At 36.6% G+C, this 25,764-nt stretch overlaps 3 protein-coding genes across 4 annotated transcripts in view; all 3 read left to right on the top strand.

Moving 5' to 3' along the window:
- Nucleotides 1-3,657, top strand: part of LOC142342508 (uncharacterized) — a 35,568-nt gene extending 31,911 nt beyond the window's left edge. The window contains exon 8 of the mRNA XM_075393856.1: nt 2,963-3,657. Coding sequence (XP_075249971.1) covers nt 2,963-3,255 — 293 coding nt within the window. The 3' untranslated portion in view covers nt 3,256-3,657. The remainder of the gene's footprint in view (nt 1-2,962) is intronic.
- Nucleotides 1-25,764, top strand: part of LOC142342559 (AP-3 complex subunit delta-1-like) — a 365,254-nt gene that overhangs the window by 135,728 nt on the left and 203,762 nt on the right. The gene's annotated exons all lie outside the window — the stretch shown is intronic.
- Nucleotides 4,267-10,822, top strand: LOC142342509 (trafficking protein particle complex subunit 5-like). Its single transcript, XM_075393857.1, has 3 exons — nt 4,267-4,469; nt 8,122-8,254; nt 10,658-10,822. The coding sequence occupies exons 1-3, from the start codon at nt 4,267-4,269 to the stop codon at nt 10,820-10,822; spliced, it is 501 nt and encodes a 166-aa protein (XP_075249972.1).

Genomic DNA, 25,764 nt, shown 5'->3' on the forward strand with positions numbered 1-25,764 from the left:
CTGATACAAATTCTGCTTTAATTTTTGAGAGTATTTCCAAAGATGAAATAAATCCAACTTTGTATACAATGGGAAGTCCTGAGGGTTGCAAATTCTTTTCCATTCCAATCTAAGTAGTTTGATCTTTTCAACAATTGCCCCCCTTTGGTACCTAGTAGAGAATCGCCACCCCTTCTGTGCTATACTTTACCACGATACTACTTGGCCTACACTTTAGAAAGCTGAATAATAGTTTAAGCGCAATTGCGGTCCGCTGTTCATGGCCATGCGCTGTGGGATGTAATCCGGAAATCGCGGGTCGGCTATCGCGGCGAAGCCGCGACGCGCGCGAAGCGCGCCCACCGACCCGCCAGTCAGAAATTCTTTTCGCTTTGTATTCCGGTTCGGCTAGTTGCCATACCATGGCGTATTTTATTCTATTCAATTTAACATAGTATGTGCATGCGTGGAAAGTTATTAGTCGTCTCTGATTGGTTAATAAATGGCTCGCTTAAATTCTATTCAAGAATAGCCCCCCCTTTTGCAAAAGGGGGGGGGGCAATTGTTCAAAAGATCCAAGTAGTTTTTTAAAAAAGATCTTAAATTGAAGTGCCCAGGCAATGAGGTCCCAGGCCGAAAGTCGATATGTCCAGACCGAAATGAACGGACAAGTGGGGTGTCGTGCGTTCAAAATTACACGGTCTGGAAAAACGAATAAAGGCACGATTGTCTGGAAATAGGCAACTTTAAACGCCCGAAAGTCCGGACATACTGACCATGGAGCGCACAAATTTTTTGAATGAAAACAAGAGAGCCAAAAACTGATGAGTCAATTTGACTAAGCACTCTTACTAGAAGCGCTCAATCAAGTGAAAGCTTTCTACGAAGAAAAGCTGAACTCAATTGAGTTCAAAAATTCCAAAACGTCGAACGCAGGAAAAGTCGCATTCAACATTTTGTTTTGCTTTGGACCATTTCACGCCTAGAATTATAGACCATTGCTGAAGTTGCAAAACAAAATCAAGCTTTAATTAGTGGATGGCTGGCACCCCCTTCAACCATTACTTTCTTCGAGCAACTTTCATTAACATAAAAATTAACAGCTGCTGGTGAACTTTATCACAACCATCACCCTAAGATATCTTGAAATGAATACTTCATAAAAACGTTGTGCATATTATTTATGAATAAAACAGGCGATAGGTTTGGACATAAACGCACGAAAGTCTGGACATACTGACCATGGAGCGCACAAATTTTTTGAACGAAAACAAGAGACCCAAAAACTGATGAGTCAATTTGACTAAGCACTCTTACTAGAGCGCTCAATCAAGTGAAAGCTTTCTACGAAGAAAAGCTGAACTCAATTGAGTTCAAAAACTCCAAAACGTCGAACGCAGGAAAAGTCGCATTCAACATTTTGTTTTGCTTTGGACAATTTCACGCCTAGAACTATAGACCATTGCTGAAGTTGCAAAACAAAATCAAATTTAATTAGTGGATGGCTGGAACCCCCTTCAACCATTACTTTCTTCGAGCAACTTTCATTAACATAAAAATTAACAGCTGCTGGTGAACTTTATCACAACCATCACCCTAAGATATCTTGAAATGAATACTTCATAAAAACGTTGTGCACATTATTTATGAATAAAACAGGCGATAGGTTTGGACATAAACGCACGAAAGTCTGGACATACGCACTTTCGAGCGTACGAAGAACGCACAAACGGACATGAAACCACAAATTTTCAAATTTGAGCGCAAATTTTTAGGCTCGGAACGCACGAAAGTCTGGTCACATGTGATATCGAACGCACGAAAGTCGGGTTACATGCGATATCGAACGCACGAAATGTGCTTCAAGCGGTTCAAGGTTGGCTATTTTCCGACAATTGGCCGGCTATGTATTTATAAATGGTTCAATTAACAATCAAAATCAGGGATGCGTAGGTTTCGGGCAACCAGTTTGGATTTCGGGGATTTTTGGGATTGAAGAAATGTTGGAAAGTCTGCCGGTTTAAATGATGTACACCTAAGAAGTTCTTGCAAATTTTATCAAATGTTGGTGATTAAGTAAATCGGGGTGAAGACAAGTTGTGCCAAAATTTTAACTGCTCGTCGATTTGTGAAGCATTTAACGGGAGACTGCTAACGCGGCGAAAATTGACAGTTGACCTTTCAACTTTTTATGCTATGTTTAAATGACTGTGCAAAGAAGGTAAAATGTATCGGAAACTGTATGGTTTTTAAGTTCTTTCACATATTGAATTACGTAATGTAGTGAATACAGTAAAAATCAAACCAGGAAAATCAAAAGAAACGGGATGAACATATAAAGCGCAGTCATATTGCTTTAGGTTATCAAAGTTCATTAAAGAGTTTGGTTGCTGATAGTATTATTTTGCAGTGTAATTTTGGAATCTAACCGAATATTCAGAATTCGCACCCCAAATAAGAATACTTTTGCACTTAGAAAAACGCAGTCAATTTATATCTGTTTCTTCTTTTTCCTTTTCTGTTTCAATCCCAATGTGCGTCAAGCGGGTCAACAGTGTCTATTTTCAGCAACTTTTTGGCTATGTGTTTTACCCAGATCGATCAAATGCGCAAATTTCACAATTTGCTTTCTATGCTATTTTTCGTATTACCTCATTTTGCTTGCAGCATCACGTAATATAATAGAATGGATTCTTTTGATGTGCAGATTTTGGTGCTCATTTTATGCTAAATGCTGCTATTGTTTCTAGACTCAGTTAATGTTTATCCTATTTCCGGTAAATAATTGGGATCTATTCTTAGTGAGCTTATAACTTTTGACCGCGCTCTCTTTTAGTAGTTTGCTTATAACAAAACTGAAATTTTTAATTGGGCTAGAAAAAAGGGGGGTGAAACCAAAAAGATCCATTAGATATCATGTTTTTTAATATATCCCTAAGAGGGTTATGAATATTTTACCTATAACGGTGCGACTACTTTTCAGCGATGGTTACAGAAGGTCGAGGACTTAAAGGACCTGTTGGTGGGTATATGCTGCCTAATGCCGGAATGAAATCTTTTCCAAATGCAACCCTAGCACACCATCACCCCCACCCACTCCACTACCAGCAAATGGCTGTAGCTGCCCAACAACAACAGCATGGGAATCCAATGCAACAACATATGATGCAACAGCAGGGCCAGATGTCGGCTGTTGGAAGGTCAAATATGCAAGTGGGACCCCATAATATACCCCCAGTGGTGTCAACTACCATTGTAAAACCTATAATTAGATAGTGATGACTCGACCTTACGAGATTTATGATCAGATCTTTGAATAATTTTGGGAAACGGTGATTCTGGGAATCCGTGGAGTTTGGTGCAGAATTAGATATAGTGTTTCGTAATCATCCGACGATTGGTGAAGATTGTCGAGGACCTCAAATGAGCTAATTGTTCATAGAAATCGTCATTATTGGTATGGTTTAAAATGGCCTTGTGTGCTAATGCGCTTCTGTGAAAATTCTTTTCGTTGTGTATTGATTTTTGTCTGTATCATGAAACAAATCAGTTGAAGTTTGTGACTGAATGTCTTAATTATACTTTCATTGTTGATTTGTTTTCTGTCGCTCTTTTCGACAGTTGACGTAATCATAGCTGCTGCAAATTTTAATCTCAGTTGACCGCTTTTCTAAATAAGTTTTCGTTTACATGCTACATGAGGTAACGTTTGATATTTCCGGTCGAAAATGTCGAAAAATAACAAAAAACTTGAATAGTGAACATGAATAGTTCTTTTATATAAATTAGCAATTTTTGATTGAAGGAATTTGAAAAGTTGGAACTAGAAAAAAACAGCAAGTTCTCTCTATTACTAATGCCCGGTAGATCTGAATTTTTGGGGTAATTTCTGCGTCTTTCGTACTCAGGCAACGCATAATCTGATGTTTTTGTAAGAGAGTCTGTCAGATATTTGCAATATCTCTTGTTCATCCCCCCCCCCCCGCTTAACGAGTGGATGTTCGCACTCCCCAAAGCGTACGTGACGTTTTTTAACCAATGATTTTTTATGCAGGCACACGTGCTCTGCATAGCGTGGGGGGGGGGAGCAACAAAAAATATCGCCAAGATCCTGCATGGTAAAATTTGGAATTCACCTGATAACTGCTATTGATATTTGTTTTGGGATCTTTCCCGTTTGTGCCCCCCCCCCGCACCAGCTTAGTAGGTGCATATTATTTGTTTAGTAGTGGGCACAAACGGAAAAGATCCTTGTTTTGTTACACGTTGAATGTTTTCAGATTAGCGATGGTGGATTCTGGCCCGAGCAAGGGCGAAATAGCTCTTGTGAACAAACCCCTGAACAAACTCTCAACTAAGAACGCCGAGATCAATTTATCAGCGTTTGCCCTTCTCTTCAGAGAGATGGTGAACTATTGTGACTCACGGGTCACTACGATTGAGGACCAACACGCAAAGTTGTGTGAGATGGGGAAACACGTAGGCAGTAGGTACACATGCTGAAATATCTAAAATCGTTACTTTTAAAATTTGTAAGAGATCTACTCTTTTTGACAAGTTTTAATCCGATATTAAGTTGCCATTTTTAATGGTCGAGTCAGCTACTCACCCTGTCACTTCTCTAGGTAAAACTTTACCGTGACCGCTCTTTTGCGCTGACAGCTCTTTTTATTTGCTCTTGAACGAAGTTCGTAGCAATTATTGTAAACGTGTTGGTCTTTTCTATGCAAATTTTTTTGCCTGACTGTTTTGCGCTTTTCTTCTAGAACATTCTCTGAGTTCTCAAGTGATTTTTTCACGCTTTCGTTCTTCATTTTGAGTGATCTCTATTGCTCTCACTCCGAAGTAAAGCTTGTTGCTAATATAAAGTCGGTTACAGCATAGGAAAAACAAGGGCATGATAGCCGAGTGGTCAGTGCATCTGGCATTGGATTGGGAGGTCAGTGGTTTGAATCCCGGTGGGGTTAATTGTTTTTCTACCCGCCTGTCGTTCGAGAGCAATTCTTCCGGCAGTTGGTTTATGCTTAAAATTCAATATCAAGTTGCCATTTTTAATGTGCGAGTCAACTACTAATCTGGTCAGTCCTCTAGGCAAAACTTTACCGTGACAGCTATTTTTAGTTAACGGTTGCTCAGCAAAGCTACGTAAAATGAACACAGTTGATGTCAAAAAAATGAACCAAAAAACCATAGCTCTCGAGGAACTCAGAATGGGCTTTGAACGGTTTGTCTGAAGTATTTACTATATTATTTTCAAACAGTTTATCACAAAAATGAACGAGAGAATACATATTTGTTAATTGGCTGTTTAACATTTTTTCTAAGAATTTTTCAAAATTAGAGATTTTCATCAAATTTAACCTTTTGCCATTTTTAGCCTCCAAGTGGCGGTAAACAATTGCTGAACAGTGACCTTTACTTATCATAGAATAAAAAACTCGCTTCTTATATGGTGAAAAAACAACGGGAAATCTGAAAGTTATATATTGTAGTGTTTAATAGCCGCCGCCAGCCTCTCAACGTTTATTATTTAATCGCTCTCCTTTTTTTACGACTGGAAGAGGACTATTGATAAAATCCTTTTAAATCCTATCGGAGAATTAAAATCAGTTCAGTGAACTTTGAAGAAGAAAATGAAACGCTTGAAAAATTTGCTGAACAAAGTTGTTGCTGAACACAATTAAAAAGCGGAGTGAAAAGAGGGTTTTTTTGTTCATACTACTGTTTTGGAGAGAGTAAGAAATAGAGGTATAAAAACGGTTTTCGAAGTAATGTTTTTGTTAACATGCGGCTTTTTAGAACAGTTTTTTCTCAAAATTGTTGGTTAATGGGTTTGAGTATGTCGAGTATGGTATTTTATTATAATTGGGTCTATTTGAGTTTTTTTGGTAGTTAATGTGTTAATGCTTATTTGGAGGTTTTCCTGCTATTTCTCAACTTTTTCTATTGTATTGTTTTAATGCTTGGAGTAAGATTCGAAAAGAAGTATATTCCTTAAAGAGTGTTTAGATACCAAGTGATTACAGTTTTGTTGGTATAAAATGTTTTTAATGAGAAATACGAGAAAAATTAAAGAAATTTTGAACTATTTTTTTGCAGTTCGTTTTTTCTACAATCTTGGACAGGTTTCTCAAACTATTATGACCTGCCAATTGCTTTGCGAGCATTTTCATACTCTTATTTGCTTGAACGAACTTATCCTTGGCTTTGTGTGCCCTGGTAATATAAAAAACTTGTTAATTTTTTCTAGTTTTTTAAATTTAGTTGTTTTTAATAGCGTTTTAGGGAATGTCTTCCAATAGTATAATAATTCTCACGAGATGTTCAGCTATGTACAAAGTAATTGTCGGGCTGTTGGTTTTTGGTAGGTGTCAGCTCTTCGAATCGTTTACGGAATTCCGGCTTTGGTTTTTTTTAATTCGCCTTACCTTTTGATCACTTTTTTCTTTTAAGTCAAAATTTTAACGTTTGACTCGTGACGTACCCCACAGCTGGTATTAGTTTTATGCTTGATAGACTTCAATTTAGAAGCAGAGTTAGGTCTAGTTTTAGGATCTAATTGAAACTGCACACCAAATTAGAGGAATCACACTTAAAAAATCTTAATTTCTATCTCCTTCTTTCTTTCGTTTCCATCACGATGTGCATCAGGTGCGTCAACGATGGCTATTTGTCTGCAATGTGAAAGTTAAATTTACATTTTTGAAGCGGAAAATCAATTTGTGAACTATGCGATCATCAGATATTACATTCACGCGCATAAAACCGGATAACAGCATATTTATTATCTGTAAAACTGATTGCATGTTGTAACTAGTTTAAATAAAATTGGATAGAGAAAAAGTCTAATTTTCAATATCAAATTATGCTTTGATAAGCTGTGACAACCTTCAGCAGTGACTTGATGTGATTGTTAAGGAAGATATCAATATGGGATACGTTTTCACTTTGTTCCGTTTGTTGGTATTTGCTATGTTAATAATACCCACAGCTTTCGCTTGCTCTTAGTGTGTGTGTGTGTGTGTGTGTGTGTGTGTGTTTTGAACTAATGAGATGGAAAGAATTGGTCCCTGGTGTCTTGCCGAATAAAAAAATTTCTTAAAAAAAATTTTTAATTGTTCTTGGGACGAATTTAAAATAATTGCATTTTCTGCAAGATTGGATTAATTCATTAGCCTGGAATGTTTTGGCTTCACATTTCAATAATATAAATTAAACTTTTTTTTGGGAGAGGTTAACTTTTTCACATAAGTTGACACTATTTCTTCTTGACGAGTACTGTGGTCTTCAAATTGTTTTAGCTCCAACGAACCTCTTTTTAAAATACCTGTCCGTTGACCAATAAATTGGTTCACCAACCGTTGGGTTTTTTGAGATACCGGTCAGCAATCAATTTGTAGTCAGTTTGGTGGGGTTTTTCAAAAAGGTGAAAGAAATTGGACTTTGACAGCTTTTTGATTGCTCTCAAACAAAGTTTGTAGCGATTGTATTAATCCTGCAATCTTTTTAGGCGATTTTTTGCTTGACTGGTTTTTTGTCCGTTGCTTTCGATTTTTCGTCCTACGCTTTTTATTATTCGTCCTCTATAATGGGATAATTTTTATGCAATCTTGACCCTTTCGTTATTTTTGTAACATTTTTGTTCAATTTCTTCATGCTCCTCAACTTTTAATTGCAGAAGTGTAAGGTGTCTTCTTACCAATATTATTTGGAACGTTGGCTATCGGGTACCTTTTCTATTCTATTAGCTAATGGAATTATGATTATTTGAAAGTTTAGTGTATGTTTTGTCTGCTAGGTGTTATTATTCTAATTCTTAACGTCTGTAGCAGATTGAACGGGCTTTTCGATTCACGATTTTTTTTTCGATTACGGACCTATTTTTTGGTCCTGAGCTAATCGTTCAAGGTAATGTGATCTGCGAACTGTTTCAGTTATCTTTGAATGCATAATCTGAACTGATTGCAACTCTTAAACTAATTTAACTGAATTAATCTTCATCAGTTGGAGTACACAAATGCCATATTTCTTGCTGCAATCTTAAATTTAGCAATAGGACTTAGCATGCCATTTCATCTAACAAAGATCTCAAATTTTTTTGAATTTTTTGTGTCATGTAAATGTGTTGAATTGATGTTGCAGATACCTTGAGCTAGTGTGGTTCCGAGAGAAGCAATACAAGAGAGAGAACAGACTGATACACTTGTTGACATTTGTGCAGAAGAATCTTTGGAGGGCTCTCTTTAACAAAGAAATTGACAATCTCGAACAACAGGTAATGCGTATGCATGGTCGACGGCGTGTTGATTGACAACCAAAAAATGATAAATTAAGCCGACAAATTACGTAAAATGAGTAAGTAAATTAATTATGTAACAGTGATCGGCCAATTTAATACGTTATTTCTTTTGTATGCGGGCAAATATGCGGCACAGTTTCCTCAACCAGAGTAACGAAGGTCTCCGGGGTTGCACTCTCCCCCTCTCTGGCCTGACAGGTGGGAGGGGGAGGGGGGTGGTGCGGCATCGCAGAGGACTATTGCGCCACCCGACAGCACACCAAAGATAATGTTTCCTACGAACTAGTGGTCTATCGACCAATGAGATTTGTCGACCAATTTCATTGGCTAAACGCCCTTTCGGCCAATTTTCCTAGCCTTGACACGCTTACAGTATCCTGAGTTTAAAAGAGAGATGGAGAGTTTACAAAAATAGTAGCAGTGTAAAACTTAAACGAAGATCAACCTGCTTAAATGTCCAATAACTAGAAAATTGTTCATATCTTTTTATGCAAAAACTCATAATGTCAACTCCTCGGAAAGCATGGTACGGCTCTTGAGCTAAAATTTAGCTGCAAATATTTGAGTGCTTAAGTGTCTTTCTATCGAATAATTTCTCATTTTTCGTAATAGATACAAAACTCTTGCATAATACTGTCTGGGGAATTTTAGTTCAGTGGGAAAATTAAGAATAAGGAGAAATATTAAACAGATGGAGTTAGGATAATTTTTCAATTGTCTTTTATCTGTGAAATATGTCTTTTTTCAATGCTCAGAAATCAATGGTTTGTTGCTTCAGTTAAATGGAGCGCCTAAGGTAGAAGGCATTCACTTAATCTGAGTTTTCAAAATCCAATTAAAGTCTTAAAATCTCTCTTCGATCAATCTTTTGTTCACACGGCTCTTTCTCCTTTATCAAGTGTTCCCTAATTTTGAAATGGCAAAAAAATTGTTTCTAATCGCATCAAAACTAGACTCATATCTACAGAATGGTTTTGCTCTTGGTTCTCTACGATGCCTAAAATTGAAAATTGGTGACAGTCTCGTATTTATTCCCCCATTTTGAGAAACTACATCATGTTTTGTTTCGTAGCAATGTAGCATTTTTCATTGCTCTCGAACGAATTTTGAAGCAATTAGTCTAAACTTGTTGGTCTTTTTACGACTCGAAGAGGAGTATTGAGATTCTACAGGTTTTTTTTAGCAGAAAGCAAGTTTGTTCATGGCTTGAATTTTGATTTCTTTCTGTTCAAGCATTCACCTCCGTTTTTGACTGTTGACTTCTGTTTTCGAACATTGGACTCTAACAGTAGCTTCAATTGTAATGTATAGTAATTAGGATCTGCTGGTAATGTTCAAGGTGAAGAGGTCATTTGAGACTTTTTGTCCCTATATAAGTCACCCCTAATTATCTAAACTACACCGCACAACCCCCCCCCCCGCAACTTACCCCCACCTACCCCTACCTCTGCCTTCACCTAGCTACCCCCCCCCCCCCCCCAACTACCCCAGTACTACCCACCTCGCCAACCTATCTACCCACCCACCTACCTACCCCCCCCCCCACCACCTACCTCCTTCCCCCGCCCCAACTTACCCCCCTCCCCCGCCACCTACCCCTACCCCCCAAACTAGCCCCTCCCTTCACCTAACTACCCCCTCCCCCCGCACCTAAAAAATTGTTGGCATTTTTAAAACACTTTAATGTGGTTTGTTGGGCTACTTTTGTCTTTTTTCGCTTGTCTATTTTGATGTTCTGATTTCGGTAAGGTTATAGGAGATTATAATGCTGCACGACGATTCGGGCCGTTTCCGGTATTCTACCGTCTATGTTTTTGCAATATTTTTGCTTGTGTGATTTGACTTTTCGAGTGACATTTGCGCCCTCTACTTTTTGTTTTTTTTGCATGATATCAATTGCTTGCTCATTCACAAGTGTCAGCTGCTGAACTCAAGTGGCGGTAGTTCACTACTAAACGTCAAATGAAAAGCGCGCCGAAATCGGTCTAACTTATTGAAGAGCAGTTGATGAAACATCAACTGTCGCATGATTTACTGTTCTCAATTATATAAAACACTGTGTGATTTGATGCATGTTTCACTTCATTTAAGTCCACAAATGATGGGCCTATGTTTAATTGCTCTCGAACGAACAATAAAATTTATCTAATTATCTAGGCTACACCCCCCCACCCCCCCCCCCCCCCCCCCCCAATTAAGTTTCCACGCCTGTCATTCGAGAGCAATTTGTCCGAGGTTGGTCGGTTTATGATTAATACTACTGTTCTCTTACTTTTCTATCAGTCATATGATTTACAGTTCCCAATTTTATAGGGCACTTTAAAATTGTGATGATACAATTTTCCATTTTTAAGCTAATCTACGAATGGGGTTGTTTAGGTGGACAGTGAGAATGCAATCTACTATCTGATTGAGAAAGAGCCCTTAGTTAACAGACTAGTCCCAGTTGAGGGTTCTGGGCTCAACTGTGCCGCATTCAACGCCGGTATCGTACAAGGTAAAGTCTCGACCTGGTATCTGAATGACAATTTATTACAATATTAAGATATGCTTATCGCAAAGTATATTGCTTTTTACTTGCAAAATGTGGCTAAATGGAACTTTTGTTGAAGATATTTCAATTAAGAACTGGAATATCAATTATAGTAATCTATAATTAATTGCTCTCAAACGAAGTTCATAGCAATTAAGTAATTGGTAGTTGGCAGCTCTAGTGGTTGTGAAAGAAATACTTATTTATTATATCTTCTTTCTTTTCCATTATTATTGAATATTACGTTATTATTGATTATTATCAATTTTGTTGCCTTTTCTCTTTTGTTTATGTCACCTGTACTAGTCTACCCAAAATGGGAAGAGTAATAAAAAACTACTTCCTACAACCACTAGTGTTGCCACCAACCAACTACCCAATGATTTGAGTTCTGTTGGTCTTTTATAATGCGATTTTTTGCGGGATCGGTTTTCTCTGGCCATCTGATTTTGCGGCTAATCTAAGTTGATCTCATTTAGAATATTAATCAGCTGAACTCACTTGGCGACAATTTACTTGAACTTCAAATCAAATGTGCGCATCAAAAGTTTACATTTTTAAACTTCAAAGTCCTAGTAGTGTTCTAAACTAAGCTCTAAGAGCATCATTTCAAGCGCCAAAGTTTTCTCACGACCTCACTAGTCTAAGAACCATGATTTGTCGAAACTGCTGAAGACCGCAATTCTTGGAATTTTAGACCCCCTCCATTCATCATCGAATTCTAAAATAATAATAATTAATATTTGTGGTTCCTGCGTAATCCAAGCGCAACAGCATCAGACCTACATTAGCCCGTTCTCAGTTGCCCTTTTTCTTATTATCCCCCACATTTCAGACTGTTCTTTTTATGGGCAGCATTGCTCTTTTTTTGGTGACTATTGCCACTTTTTTGCGTCTGAAACTTTCACGTGGGACCATCATTACAGCCAACAATTGGTCAGGCTTTGGTCAACCTGAAGCTATGGTTAAGTAAGCGCTCATCCTCACACAGACATTCACTGTCCTTTACACCGTCAATTTACTCCTACACATCGGTTGTTCCTGCTATCTTAAACATGATAGCGTGATTGGATAAGGGTGGGAAGCCAAGTGGGCGTGGAGCAAAAGCTGGGAGTGTCTCCAAACAACCAAAAGTTGCTGTGTAGGAGTAAATTGACGGTGTAAAGGACAACTTTTGGTTGTTTGGAGACACTCCCAGCTTTTGATCCACGCCCACTTGGCTTCCCACCCTTATCCAATCACGCTATCATGTTTAAGATAGCAGGAACAACGGATGTTCTGACGTTCACCGTATGTGTTATCTATTTATAACTGTTTTTGCATCTTTTTGCTGGTCTCTACAATTGGACTCAGTTGAATACTCGCAATTGAAGCTCGGAAAAATTGAATTATTTTTTGCTTAAAGGTCCACAAAAGCTAGCGTTGCTGGAGCATCTTTCAAAATTGAGGTAAAATATTTCTCGCAATATTTGCTTCAGCCTTGAGAATTTTATTTTGCCCCTTGCCGAGCATAGAATTGTTCATAAATTTTGGTGTCAGACTGCAAGACAAGCTGTCAGTTTCGTCAGATTGTCAGCAACTTTGTCAACGAAAATTTTTGGGCTGAAAATTTTTGGGTAATTTTGAAGCAGTAGTTACAAAAACAGAGTTCTTTTTCTACTCTGTTTTGCCCCCCCCCCAAAAAAAAACCTAGTGCGCTTATGTCGTTGACGCCCCCAGGTGCACATGCTATTTTTAAATGCTCTTGAATGAAGTTCATTGCAATTATTGTAAAGGTGTGTCTTTTATGCAAATTTTTTGCTTGACAATTTTGCGCTTTTGTAGAACATTCTTTGACTTCTCAAGTGACTTTTTCACGCTTTGGTTCTTCATTTTTGAGTAATCTCTATCGCTCTCACTCCGAAGTAAAGCTTGTTGCTAATATCAATTGGTTGCAGCACATCAAGAGTAAGAGTAGTATGAAATAGGGGCATAGAGAGGGGGGGTTATCATTCGATCCTTAAACATGTGAGGGTAGGGGGTTATCATTGAATCTTTAAACATGTGAGGGTAATTATCCCAGACAGGAAATGATTAAGGGGATTAGGTGACTCTCTGGAAGTTATTTTCCACAATGACAACGATAGCAACGGTTGATTTGCAAAGCATTCACGAGATTTACCAGCAAGTAAAAAAAAGAATATTCAGAATATGGTGAAAGATTTTTATATTTTTAGCACCTTGTCTTTACCTAGATCCGGACATCGATTTGGACATTGCATTGAAATTGAGGCCTTATGGTGGTTTGATTGGTATTGATAACTCCTCGCTTGACAAATATTTCAAATCTTACAAAATTTTAAGACTACATGCAATTCTTCATGATGCTTCTGGATTTGTCTTTGAATACAGTGAGAAGGGACCGGGTTATTCGTATGTCCTACCCTATCCAGTAACAAACGAGTATCTTGGTCACGTGACAGGACTTGCTTTCTGTCTATATGTGAAAACTTTCAAAAACAACTTATTCACTTTATTGGAATGTTGAAATCTCGTGCGGTTGTTCTAGATTTTGAGGGCTTTCGACATAAAAAGTCTGGATTTATCATAAAAGAGCTTGCCGTTTTCACGGAAAACTACACCGATACAGTGTCTTTTCTGCCTCCAGCCTCCTTCAACACGCTCTCATTGAGTGAACAAAAACCATATCGTTGGGTCTCAAAGTTTCTTCATGGTTTAGCCTGGGAGAGCGGTGACTACCCGTACTGTTATCTTCAACAGATTTGTCAGAGCATAGTTCTTCGCTTCCCATTGTCAGAATTCTATTCGAAAGGAACGGAAAAAATTGCTTCAGAAAGAGGTAACTAACCTAGAGAGCCTGCTATGTCCAAAAATTGAACATTTGAGTTTCTATCGGGAGACACCAATTTGTGATTTGCATTCAACGACTTGCCCAAAACGACAGAAAAGCAAACATTGTGCGAGGAAGAAGGCCCAATTGTTTTACTACTGGCTGATCCATGAACAACCGTCGATTGGAAAAGACAGCACCGTCTGTACTCCAAGTGAATTTGTCTCCAAATTTGATCGTTTACAGTTGCTTGTACTGAGAAAACACAAGTTGTTTGCACTGGAGCCGAAATAGAATCCTTCAAAAAATATCTTTCACTTTTAGAATATTTTCAACTCTATCATGTCTATGAAAGAGAAAATGCAAAGAATGAATCTAACCCCTTTACCTATGCCCAAGCGGTCAGTTCCAGTGCAAGTGCCTCTGAACGATGAGAGTCTTCCGGATGATATTAAGCAAGTTGTCCGAGAGGGAAAAGTGGACTCGATTGTTTACCACGAGAAAGATTGTGGTGTGAAAGCCAGTTACACAGTGACATATAAAAAAGCAGATGCAATCTCTAAATATACAACTTATGAATTTTTTATTGTTGACTAACAAAGTTACCTAACCTATGCTTTGTTAATTCATTATTTTCGAAAACCTTGTTTTGAATGAGTCCACTTGAGGATCAAATAGATTCAGGGGGTGGCATAACCGATTTAGTTTTTGATGAAAATCAACAGGAAAGGAGATCTTGGCGATTTTGCAATTCAAGAGTACCACGATCAGAAGTTGTTTATTTTACTCAAATTTTTATTATAGTTTTTCTTTTTGCAGTATCTCTTATCAAGTTGGTGTTTTTTCAATTGGATTGCGAGGAGTCAACATTTTGGTTTTCGCTCCTCTCTTGCACAGTTGGCTACGCACTTCCAAACCCAAAGCTATGAATAAAATTAATTCAACAAGCGATCGACTCTTTATGGCAGTGTCTGGTCCATCTTGCTGTGGAAAAACTGAACTGATTTTCAAAATGTTACTACATAACACTTTTTCACCTAAATTTCAATCAATTTTTTATTTCTATCAGCATGAACAACCAACGTTTGAGTCCTTAGAGAGCAAATTGAATGTGCAGTTTAAAAAATTTACAAGCTTCGAAGTTGTCTCAGAGTTAGAAGACTGTCTTCTTGTTTTTGATGATTCATGTGAAGAAATTTTTAACGATAAAGAGTTTTCAAAACTTGCGACTGCAGGCCGTCACAAAAATTTAAGTGTTATTTACGTTAAGCACAATTTATTTCAACAAAGCAAGTGGTCGAGAACAATCGACTTGAATACAACACACATCATTTTGTTCAATTCACCACGTGATGTCCAACAATATGGTTTAATTGGTCGACAGCTCAACAACACACAATTTCTTAAAGAAAGTTACGAGCTAGCTACCAAACAGCCTTTTGGTCATTTATTAATTGGTTTAGACCCAAAGACGTCAGACGTTTTACGATACTGCTCCAACATTGTACCGCCAGGACCATCATTTTTCTACTTACCGCCTGCTAAAGCTGTAATAACAAATCTAACAAATGAAACAGAGAGAACTATGTATGCTGCGGCAAATGCTACAAGTATGGGATACCGACCTAAAAAAACTGATCAAGGCAGCTTCTAAAAACTTTGTTCAATTTTTTTGCGAGTGTTTTCTTAATGTAGTCAATGGCAATGTTGCGATTCATAAAAAACTAATCGAAGCTCACGAAAAATCATTTCGAAAAATATTATCCAAACAAACAGGTTTGAAGGAAAAGAAAAGAATTCTTGGCAGAGAATCAGAACTGTTAAAAACGGTTGGTCTTTCGTGTTATTTGTACTTGATGGAATCATAATACATACAGAAGAGTTCATTTTAATTCCAAAACGAATGTTTATAACAAAGCAACCCCAAAAAAGCGAAATTTTTGAAAACCCACAATATAAAAACAAAGCTATTCAGTTATCACTTATGCAACGAAACAAGCTAAGGGAGGACGTAGGAAAAACAGATAAAGTGATCCAAACAGATCCAACAAATATTGAACGAGATGTAGATGAAGCAGATAGAGTGGTCCAAACAGATCCAACCAAATTCGAAGATGAGGAAAAAATGGAGGCTTTTAGTGATGACAGTGAAATGGATCCAATTGTCACAAAGAAACCAACAGTTGAATCATTTGAGTCGATAATGAAAAACGTTAAATTAAAACAAGATCACAAAATTAAACGTGCAGAAATAGTACTTGATTTCATTCTCCAATCAAACCAAATCACTATTGGGGAAGAGAGCCAACTAATTTACATTGACAATAAACCCACGGATGTACAAGTTTCATCTTTTTTGTATAATTTGCAACAACCAACCAAAAAAATTGATCAAGAGGCATATTCAAGAATCTTGTTAGTTCTTCGACTTGAGCCTGATCTTGTCTCAAACACTTACGCCAAGCAAATATTGGAAAGTTATGAGAGCGAACAAGAATTTTTCCCAACGCAACAAAGTCCGCAAACAGGGCGCGGTACTTCAAAACGAAACACCAGAGAAAAAGAGAAAAAAAACAAAACGACAAAGCAAAAAAAGACCAATCAGAAAAAGTGGTCTCGTTTCGTCTTCTGAGAGAAAAACTTTAGAACAACTATACTCAAGAGGTCCTGCATCATTTGGAAGCTCAAAACGATTACAAGAACACAGCAAACTTTCATTAGCAAAAGTCAAGTCTTATTTAGATACCAAGCCGTCCTTCACAAAATACCGCTCGATTCGAATGAAATTTCCCAGACTGAAAGTGATTGTAAAAGATATCAATGAAATTTGGTCATTGGATTCAGCATATGTTGACAACCTTGCAAAGTACAATCGCGATGTTAAGTACCTTTTGGTAGCAGTTGATTGTCTGTCACGGTACCTTAGAGTAGAGCCAATGAAGACAAAATATGCAACAGAAGCAGCTGATGCATTCAAAAAAATTATCAAACAAACAACCCGAGAAAGTATGGGTTGATGATGGAACAGAATTTCTCGGAGCTTTCAAAAGACTGTGCAACTCACGAGCAATTCATTTGTATAGCACTTTTAGTGAAAAAAAGTCTGTTTTTGCCGAACGGAATATTCGATCACTGAAAAATCTCATCCATAGGTACCTTGAAGAAAAATGGACTTATTCCTACATTGACAAATTAGACGACTTTGTGAAACAATAAATTCACGTGTTAACCGGATAACTAAGCTTGCACCAAACAAAGTAACAAAAAAAGACGTACGGCGGCTTGTGTTCTTGAGCGCTGAAACAACTGTTTCTCAAAAGCCTCGCTTCTTTGTAGGAGATTTTGTCAGAATTGTCAAAAAAGACAAAGCTTTCAGAATGGGCTACGAACAATCGTTTACTGACGAAGTTTTTGAGATAATAGATATTCCGACATTATTTCCGCCATCATACTCCCTAATTGATTCAAACAAAGAACAAATAGAAGGAAAATTTTATCAATCAGAATTGCAGCTTGTTTGTGTAGAGGAAAATGAGTAGAAATCGTTTTGACGATGAGTTCACTGTGCATGTTATTTCATCAGCTTCTATGCAAATTTTTGGGTCAAACACTCTGGCTTCTTTTCGAAATTTTTTCAATGATGAAATTCAAATTTCTGGTGACTGGAGGGTGGCTCTTAGTGAAATAATTTTTCCGACAAAAATTGAGCACGTCGTGAATGGAGATTTAATAGCATACAGTCTTAAGGGATACGAAGACTCGCAAAAACTTTCGTCTGATGCTAATGTCATATCTCGAACTTACAATGGAGAAAAACTGTCCTTCATGACTGGCAACTATGACAATGTTAATCAACTTCTTGGTACTATCAAGCGAACAGTTGGATTACTTAATTTTTCGTTTCGAGAAATCAAGAGTACTGGAAAATACGAAATAATTTTTGGTAAATATGAAGGAATCACTTTTCCTAGTGAGGAAATACCTAGCATTGTGGGCTTTACGGGAATTCCAGATGGACGCGGTGTACACATTGGTTACAAAATGGGTACAGCTACATCAAATAAGTTAATGAAGAGTGATGAGACAAAAGCATACTTTGGAGAATTTCCTGCTGATCTATGCGCGGGAAAGCACCTAATTTTAATTTGCACAAACATTATTGAGTATCAGTATGTGGGTGACGCAAAAGCTCCGTTATTGCGTGTCATTGATTCGAAACAACGTCTGAAAAACGGTACCGTGTGCGAGCTTGAACCAACACATCGAATTGTTTTTTCAAATTTAGACTATAAAAAACTGTTATCAAACACTATACAATCAATTTCAATTGAGCTACGCACTGAGACAGGACAATTGGTTCCTTTTTCGGGAACAGGTAAAGTTATTTTAACTTTACAATTCAAAAAGTTTTCTGACTGGCATGGATTCCTATTATGCCAATCAGGTAACATAATTACCGCATTTCTCCGGACACTATAGACAAAGGGGAAGTGGATTTGGTGCTTTAGCTGCGGGAATTGGACGCGTTGCTTTACCATTGGCTCGACGGTTTATTTTACCGACTGCAAAACGTATCGGGAGAGAGCTTTTAAAACAGTGTGTTCCCGAAATTGTAGATGTAGTCTCAAAGAAAAAATCACCAAAACAAGCCTTGAAAAACACAGTCGCAAACACCATCAAAAAACAAACAGGAGGGCGAGCGCGACAACAACGACCAAGGAAACAAATTGGAAGCCTTTCAAATAATTTAACAAAAAAGCGTAAAACCTCATTCATTTCCAAGTCAAGAGCTCCAAAAAGAAGTCGATCAGATTTTTTTGCAATGGTGAAAGATGATCGCTAATTTATTCCTAACTGAGGCAACTCACAGTTCCCTCGATCTGTTTGAGAAACCATCCCTCTTAGTAACATTTGATGGAAGTCTTTGTCAAAAACTGGGCCCCAATGGTCCAATGTTGGAATTTGAAGTTGCTGGCGATAGAAATAATTTTATTGATTTACAAAAAATATTCCTGGAGGTCAAATGTAAAATTGTTCAGTCGTCCGAAGCAAATTTAAAATATGACGGTACAGCTGCTGCAGATGTGACTAAAACTGACGCTCCCTACTTTTGCAATAATGTGTTGCATTCACTGTTCTCTGACTGCACAGTGTCAGCCAACGGATTAAAAATATCGAATGCAAATGGAAATTATGCTCACAAAAGTTTTATTGAGACTGAGTTTTCACACAACAAAGACGCAAAAAACACTTGGTTAGCTTGTCAAGGCTACTCGTACGAGGAAAATCCGGGAGCCTTATCAACTACTGAAGTAAATAGAAGAAAAGCTTTAGTCAGACAATCAAATGAATGCACGTTTTACGGAAAGGTTGCAGTCGATTTTTTCACATGTGACAGGCATCTAATGAGTGGTGTAACTCTTCGAATTGCTTTTCGAAGATCAATTGAGGACTTTGTTATTATGTCAGATGATGCCGCTAAGCATTATAAAGTGAAAATTGTCGAAGCAAATTTGTATGTGCGCAAGATGACTTTGAACGATGACGTTGTGTCGGCTATTGAAAAGACATTGCTTACCAGCCCGGCTTCCTATCCGTACCTTGAAACCCTTACAAAAACATTTTTGGCTTCTACTGGTCTACACAGTTGGAAACAAGAAGACATATTTGCCAGGGAACCAATCCGAAGACTAGCTTTATGTCTGAACACAAACGAAGCTTTTCTCGGTAACAATAGACAGAATCCATTTCATTTCCAAAAATTTGATTTCGAACAGATTTATATCTATCGAAATGGAATGCCAGTCGCAGACAGTCTCAGACTTAGCCTATATTGACAATGGTCATGGCATAAGTTTGACAGACTACCCAAACCATTTTATTATGGTTTTTGACTTGACTAGTACTCAACAAGCTTCTCACGATTTTATTCACCCCGAGCTAACAAATTGTTCAATTTCGATCGAGCTGAAATTTTCAGCTGCATTGCCCAACAATATTGAAATATTCATTATTGGCGAAAAAGCTAGCAACATTTTTGTGGATTCTGCGCGACTTCATTCAAAAATGTAGAAAACTGAAATACAAATTTTGTGGTGTATTCGCCGCCAACAACTTTTCACAAAAACTCCACAAAAATAGTTTTCTCATTGTAAATGCTTCGCCCTTGAACAACCCTGGTACACACTGGCTTCTTCTATGTAATCGAAACAATAAAATCATTTTTACGGACCCCTTGGGACGATCGATTATTGCCTATAGAGACTTATATCACCGACTCTCTGACACTAATGCACAAATATGTCAATTTCTCGAACATCAACCAATTAAGAGTCAAAACTCAGAACTGTGTGGACTTTTTTGTATTTATATTGCGCATGTTATATTTAGTGAAAGACAAATTGTAAAAATTAATGATGTTCAATTGCTTCGCTTTGCACTTCATATGATGTTTTAATATCTGTTGAATAAAATACTTTTTTTTCAAAATTTAATATTTTCTTCAAATACAAGACGAACAAAGAGTAACTCAGAATCAATATCTAATTTTCCATAACCACTCACAAATATGTCCATAACTTTACAAAAAGCACCAGAATGAGGACCTCTTTAAAATGTTTTCAACTCGTTTTAAAGTTTCTGTACAAATTTGGTCAGTTTGAGTTTGCTCATGGCCGGTTCTTGCTGAGATGGTATTGTGGATTGTTTTCTGTGCAATTCCTGTAGTTTTTGTCGCCATCGCTTTTGTAGTCGTCAACATTTTTGCTGTGTTTGAAATTGGAAGACGTTTGTGAACCGTTGCTGGGTCAATTTTTTCTCCTGTTTTGTCATTGAAGTCAACGGCTAACTTCAACTTTGTAAATACTTCTCCATTCGTTTCCAGTTTTGAAGAATTTGAAAATAGGTGTTTGAAAGTTGTGAAAAGACAGGGGACAGCAAAAGATTTGTTTTGCTTTGTAGAGCCAATATCAGTTGAACTATCAATCAAAAGGTGAAAATAGTTAGTTGCTATTTGACAAAACTCAGACTCAAAGTGAGGACAAACTGCATAATTAATCAAACTCGTAATGTCTGTTGGCTTTTGATCAAGAATTTTGAATCTAAATTGTTTCTGAAATTGTTTGAAATAACTTGGAGAACGTTCATACATTGCTTCCACCATCCTTGCTCTCAAGTTTAGGCCTTTTATTTGGTGGCGGTTTTGTTGAACAGTCTTTTGCTGACTTTTCTTCTGATTCAAGTATCTTCTCTGCCGTATTGACCAAGCTCCCAAATTCTTGCAGAGTCAGCGAAATTCTCTGTTCAAACTCGTATTCTTCTGCTGCTTTTTTAAACAATTTCAGAAAGACATATGTTCCTGTCTTTTCGTAAGTTTTCAGCGTTGCCCTGATCAAACGCTTATCAGTTTTGGAAACGTCGAAATAGCAATCTCCGTACTCTGTATCTTTGGTAGACGTAAAAGGCATAGTGAGCAACTTTCTTTTATCACATTCAAAATTCAAACTATTCAGCTTAATGGCGGTGGCAAGTTGGGATTAAACCAGTGTAGTCATTTTGTCTAATTAAATCCAGATGACATGTGAATACAGAGTCAAGTACGCCTATGGCGCACTTGATTCTGTCTCTCGCATTCACATTGGATTGCATAATTAATTTCAGATGTGACCTTAGATAAGGTTTCACTCCTGAAATAGTTGGTGGTACCACAAAAACTGAAACAGATGTGACCCTAGGTGTGACGACCACAGGTTGAATTTAGCGTGAACGTGCAGAAAATTCAAAACAGATGTTAACCTAGGTAAGAATTGAAACCAATTTAATTCAACCTGGTTATAACGTTATAATACATGAAAATTAAAAACAGATGTGACCCTAGGTGTGACGTGAATTAAACGTTGAATTTAGTGGGATAGTGCAGTATTAGTAATTCAAAACAGTTGTTAACCTAGATAAGAAATGCAATGCAAAGTTAACTTGGTTTCTACGTTATATTAAATAGAAATTAAAAACAAATGTGATCCTAGATCGGTGGTGTGTTGAAAACGTATTTGCACCACTAAAATTTTTGCGTTCATTTCCTTTGTTTCTTCTTGCTAAACAGTCAATCTCTACTTGAAACCTTTTGGTTCCTCTTGCTAAAAAATTTCACTCTCTACTTGAAACTAGTGTTATATTTTGATCGTTATAATGTCTGTAAAAATTCTATCTGAATCTGCAATTTCTCGTGAAAGAACACTGGTTTATCAGACATTGTACGAAAATTTTGTCGTCTTGATTCAACAGAAAAAAGCAGGAGAAATTTGGACAGTATACCAGCATTGTCTAATTCCAAAACTCTTTATCAATGCAATTGCAGCTCTACCTAACAAAACGGAGCCTTTTGAGAGCAGCATTATTACTTCGGGTGGGTTATTGCCACCCAAAACTACGCCTGCTTTCGAAAATCACGATGTTGATACCTTGACAGACGAAGTCAGGCGAATATTTTATCGTTATGATTGCGAGTGCATTCCTCTGTGCGAAAATCAGCTTGGAGTTCATCAGGCATGCGATGACCTGGCTGATATGTGGGGGACTCAAGTCAACACCCGAATCTCAGACAGTAACACTCCCTTGAGTGCACCAGTAACGCCTGCACCTGACCCCAGTCCCTCATTTACTCCAACACCGAGTCCTTCTCTTTTCGCAGGGCTCAGTTTTCAACGACATTTTTCAGTGAGCAACGGAGAGCAGGCATTTGATTGCAACATTTTGTCGGGCACAAATTTTCAAACACCACGACAAACCAGCGAAAATCAATTCGAAACGCCACAGAGCTCTGAGACGCCTCAAGTTGGTGCAGCCCCCAAGAAGCGAAGGCCAGAGCAGTCCTTGATGGATATTTTGGATTGCTATAAAAACTTTTAATTTTTAATTTGTAATAAAAACATTTTAACTTGTAATTTGTAATAAAAGCGTGTTCGATCATGTTCAATTGAATATTTTTGCTCGATTTTTATTGGCTAAAGGACACCCAAACAATCATACCAAGCTTGATCGTGTTTATTTTAAATAGTATGACAGTAATTGAGAAGCAAAGAAAAAGTTTTCATAATGTACTAAGAGATCAAAGCTGATAACCGATCAACTAATAACTTATAAAAAATTTATTTTTCCAATTTTTTCTCATAGTTCATTCGATATTTTTTGTTTACATTAGGGGTGCAATAAACCATGCTGTAAGTTCATGAAAAAAACTTTTCTTCATACTCTTTAAATTTTAAAGTTATCTTCAATTTTTCTTAAATTTTTTTTCAAAATTGTAAAATTGTCAGTTTTTTTTTCGACTTTTCTCAAAAACTGGATATACGATTTTCGATTTTTCATTCTGAACTGTCAAGTAACTGTTTATCGATGATAGTTGGACAATTTTTGTGAAGCAAAGCAAAAATTTTTTCATAATGTACTAAGAGATCAAAGCTGATAACCGATTAACTAAAAATTATAAAAAGTTTTTTCCATTTTTTTCTCATAGTTAATTCGATATTTTTTGTTTATATTAGGGGTGCAATAAACCTTGCCGTTAGTTCATGAAAAAAACTTTTCTTCATACTCTTTAAATTTTAAAGTTATCTTCAATTTTTCTTAAATTTTTTTTCAAAATTGTAAAATTGTCAGATTTTTTTCGACTTTTCTCAAAAACTGGATATAAGATTTTCGATTTTTCATTCTGAACTGTCGAGTAACTGTTTATCAATGATAGTTGGACAATTTTTGTGAAGCAAAGCAAAAATTTTTTCATAATGAACTAAGATCAAAGTTGATAACCGATTAACTAAAAATTATAAAAAATTGTTTTTCATTTTTTTTCTCATAGCTACTTCGATATTTTTTGTTTAAATTAAGGGGGCAATTAACCTTGCTGCTGATTCCTGAAAAAAAATCATTAGCAGAATCACCTAGGCAAAAAATCAACTTTGAATTTGTGCTAAGTTTCGAATTGGAACGCGCGCCAAAAATAGCCAATCAAATTCGAGTATTTCAAATATTTGAACTTGGCGCCCAAAATTCATTTCAAATTAAGAATTTATGTTCAAGTCGTCATTTACTGTTCTTTCGTTTCTTATTCGGTTTTATTCAATTTTCTTCGAAATTCAACAAACTTCTCAAGAAAAATGGTTCACCAATGCCGACATTGCTCTGCTACATACAGCAACAAATACAATCGCTCAAGGCATGAAAACAGCGCTCATCCTGACGAGCTTGGTTTACCTGTATTTCAATGCTCTCTATGCACTTTCAATGCCCGAAAGTTGTCTCTGCTTGAGCAGCACATGCGAACATGCCATGGCAAATTCACCAACTGTTGTCGAACTTGTTACTTAGGCTTCAACAACGTTCATTTGTTTGCTCAGCACATGAGTTCTCTTCATGGGCTTCCCGTATTCGGTGACGAATCCCTACCGAGAGATACACCAACGGAGTCAGCTTTCGGTGGAAGACTTCAAACATTCGAAGTTGTTCACAACAACGACGCTGAAGTGAATACAGACCTTGCTAGAAATCAGCGAAAATCAATTCGAAACGCCACAGAGCTCTGAGACGCCTCAAGTTGGTGCAGCCCCCAAGAAGCGAAGGCCAGAGCAGTCCTTGATGGATATTTTCGATTGCTAGAAAAACTTTTAATTTGTAATTTGTAATAAAAACATTTTAACTTGTAATTTGTAATAAAAGCGTGTTCGATCATGTTCAATTGAATATTTTTGCTCGATTTTTATTGGCTAAAGGAAACCCATACAATCATACCAAGCTTGATCGTGTTTATTTTAAATAGTATGACAGTAATTGAGAAGCAAAGAAAAAGTTTTCATAATGTACTAAGAGATCAAAGCTGATAACCGATCAACTAATAACTTATAAAAAAATTGTTTTTCCAATTTTTTCTCATAGTTCATTCGATATTTTTTGTTTACATTAGGGGTGAAATAGACCTTGCTGCTAGTTCCTGAAAAAAACTTTTCTTCATACTCTTTAAATTTTAAAGTTATCTTCAATTTTTCTTAAGTTTTTTTTCAAAATTGTAAAATTGTCAGATTTTTTTCGACTTTTCTCAAAAACTGGATATACGGTTTTCGATTTTTCATTCTGAACTGTCAAGTAACTGTTTATCGATGATAGTTGGACAATTTTTGTGAAGCAAAGCAAAATTTTTTTCATAATGTACTAAGAGATCAAAGCTGATAACCGATTAACTAAAAATTATAAAAAGTTGTTTTTTCCATTTTTTTTTCTCATGGTTAATTCGATATTTTTTGTTTAAATTAGGGGTGCAATAAACCTTGCCGTTAGTTCATGAAAAAAACTCTTCTTCATACTCTCTAAATTTTAAAGTTATCTTCAATTTTTCTTAAATTTTTTTTCAAAATTGTCAGATTTTTTTCGACTTTTCTCAAAAACTGGATATACGATTTTCGATTTTTCATTCTGAACTGTCAAGTAACTGTTTATCGATGATAGTTGGACAATTTTTGTGAAGCAAAGCAAAAAATTTTTTCATAATGTACTAAGAGATCAAAGCTGATAACCGATTAACTAAAAATTATAAGTTGTTTTTTTCCATTTTTTTCTCATAGTTAATTCGATATTTTTTGTTTAAATTAGGGGTGCAATAAACCTTGCCGTTAGTTCATGAAAAAAACTCTTCTTCATACTCTCTAAATTTTAAAGTTATCTTCAATTTTTCTTAAATTTTTTTTCAAAATTGTAAAATTGTCAGATTTTTTTCGACTTTTCTCAAAAACTGGATATACGATTTTCGATTTTTCATTCTGAACTGTCAAGTAACTGTTTATCGACGATAGTTGGACAATTTTTGTGAAGCAAAGCAAAATTTTTTTCATAATGTACTAAGAGATCAAAGCTGATAACCGATTAACTAAAAATTATAAAAAGTTGTTTTTTCCATTTTTTTTTCTCATTGTTAATTCGATATTTTTTGTTTAAATTAGGGGTGCAATAAACCTTGCCGTTAGTTCATGAAAAAAACTCTTCTTCATACTCTCTAAATTTTAAAGTTATCTTCAATTTTTCTTAAATTTTTTTTCAAAATTGTCAGATTTTTTTCGACTGTTCTCAAAAACTGGA

This window comes from Convolutriloba macropyga, chromosome 7, assembly GCF_964194025.1.
Source record: "Convolutriloba macropyga chromosome 7, txConMacr16.3, whole genome shotgun sequence".
Taxonomy (NCBI): domain Eukaryota; kingdom Metazoa; phylum Xenacoelomorpha; order Acoela; family Convolutidae; genus Convolutriloba; species Convolutriloba macropyga.

Coding starts and splice junctions, on each gene's coding strand:
- LOC142342509 (XM_075393857.1), top strand. CDS start 4,267: ATGGTGGATTCTGGCCCGAGCAAGGGCGAAATAGCTCTTGTGAACAAA. Junction 4,470..8,121: donor GGGAAACACGTAGGCAGTAG/GTACACATGCTG, acceptor TTGATGTTGCAG/ATACCTTGAGCTAGTGTGGT. Junction 8,255..10,657: donor TTGACAATCTCGAACAACAG/GTAATGCGTATG, acceptor GGGGTTGTTTAG/GTGGACAGTGAGAATGCAAT.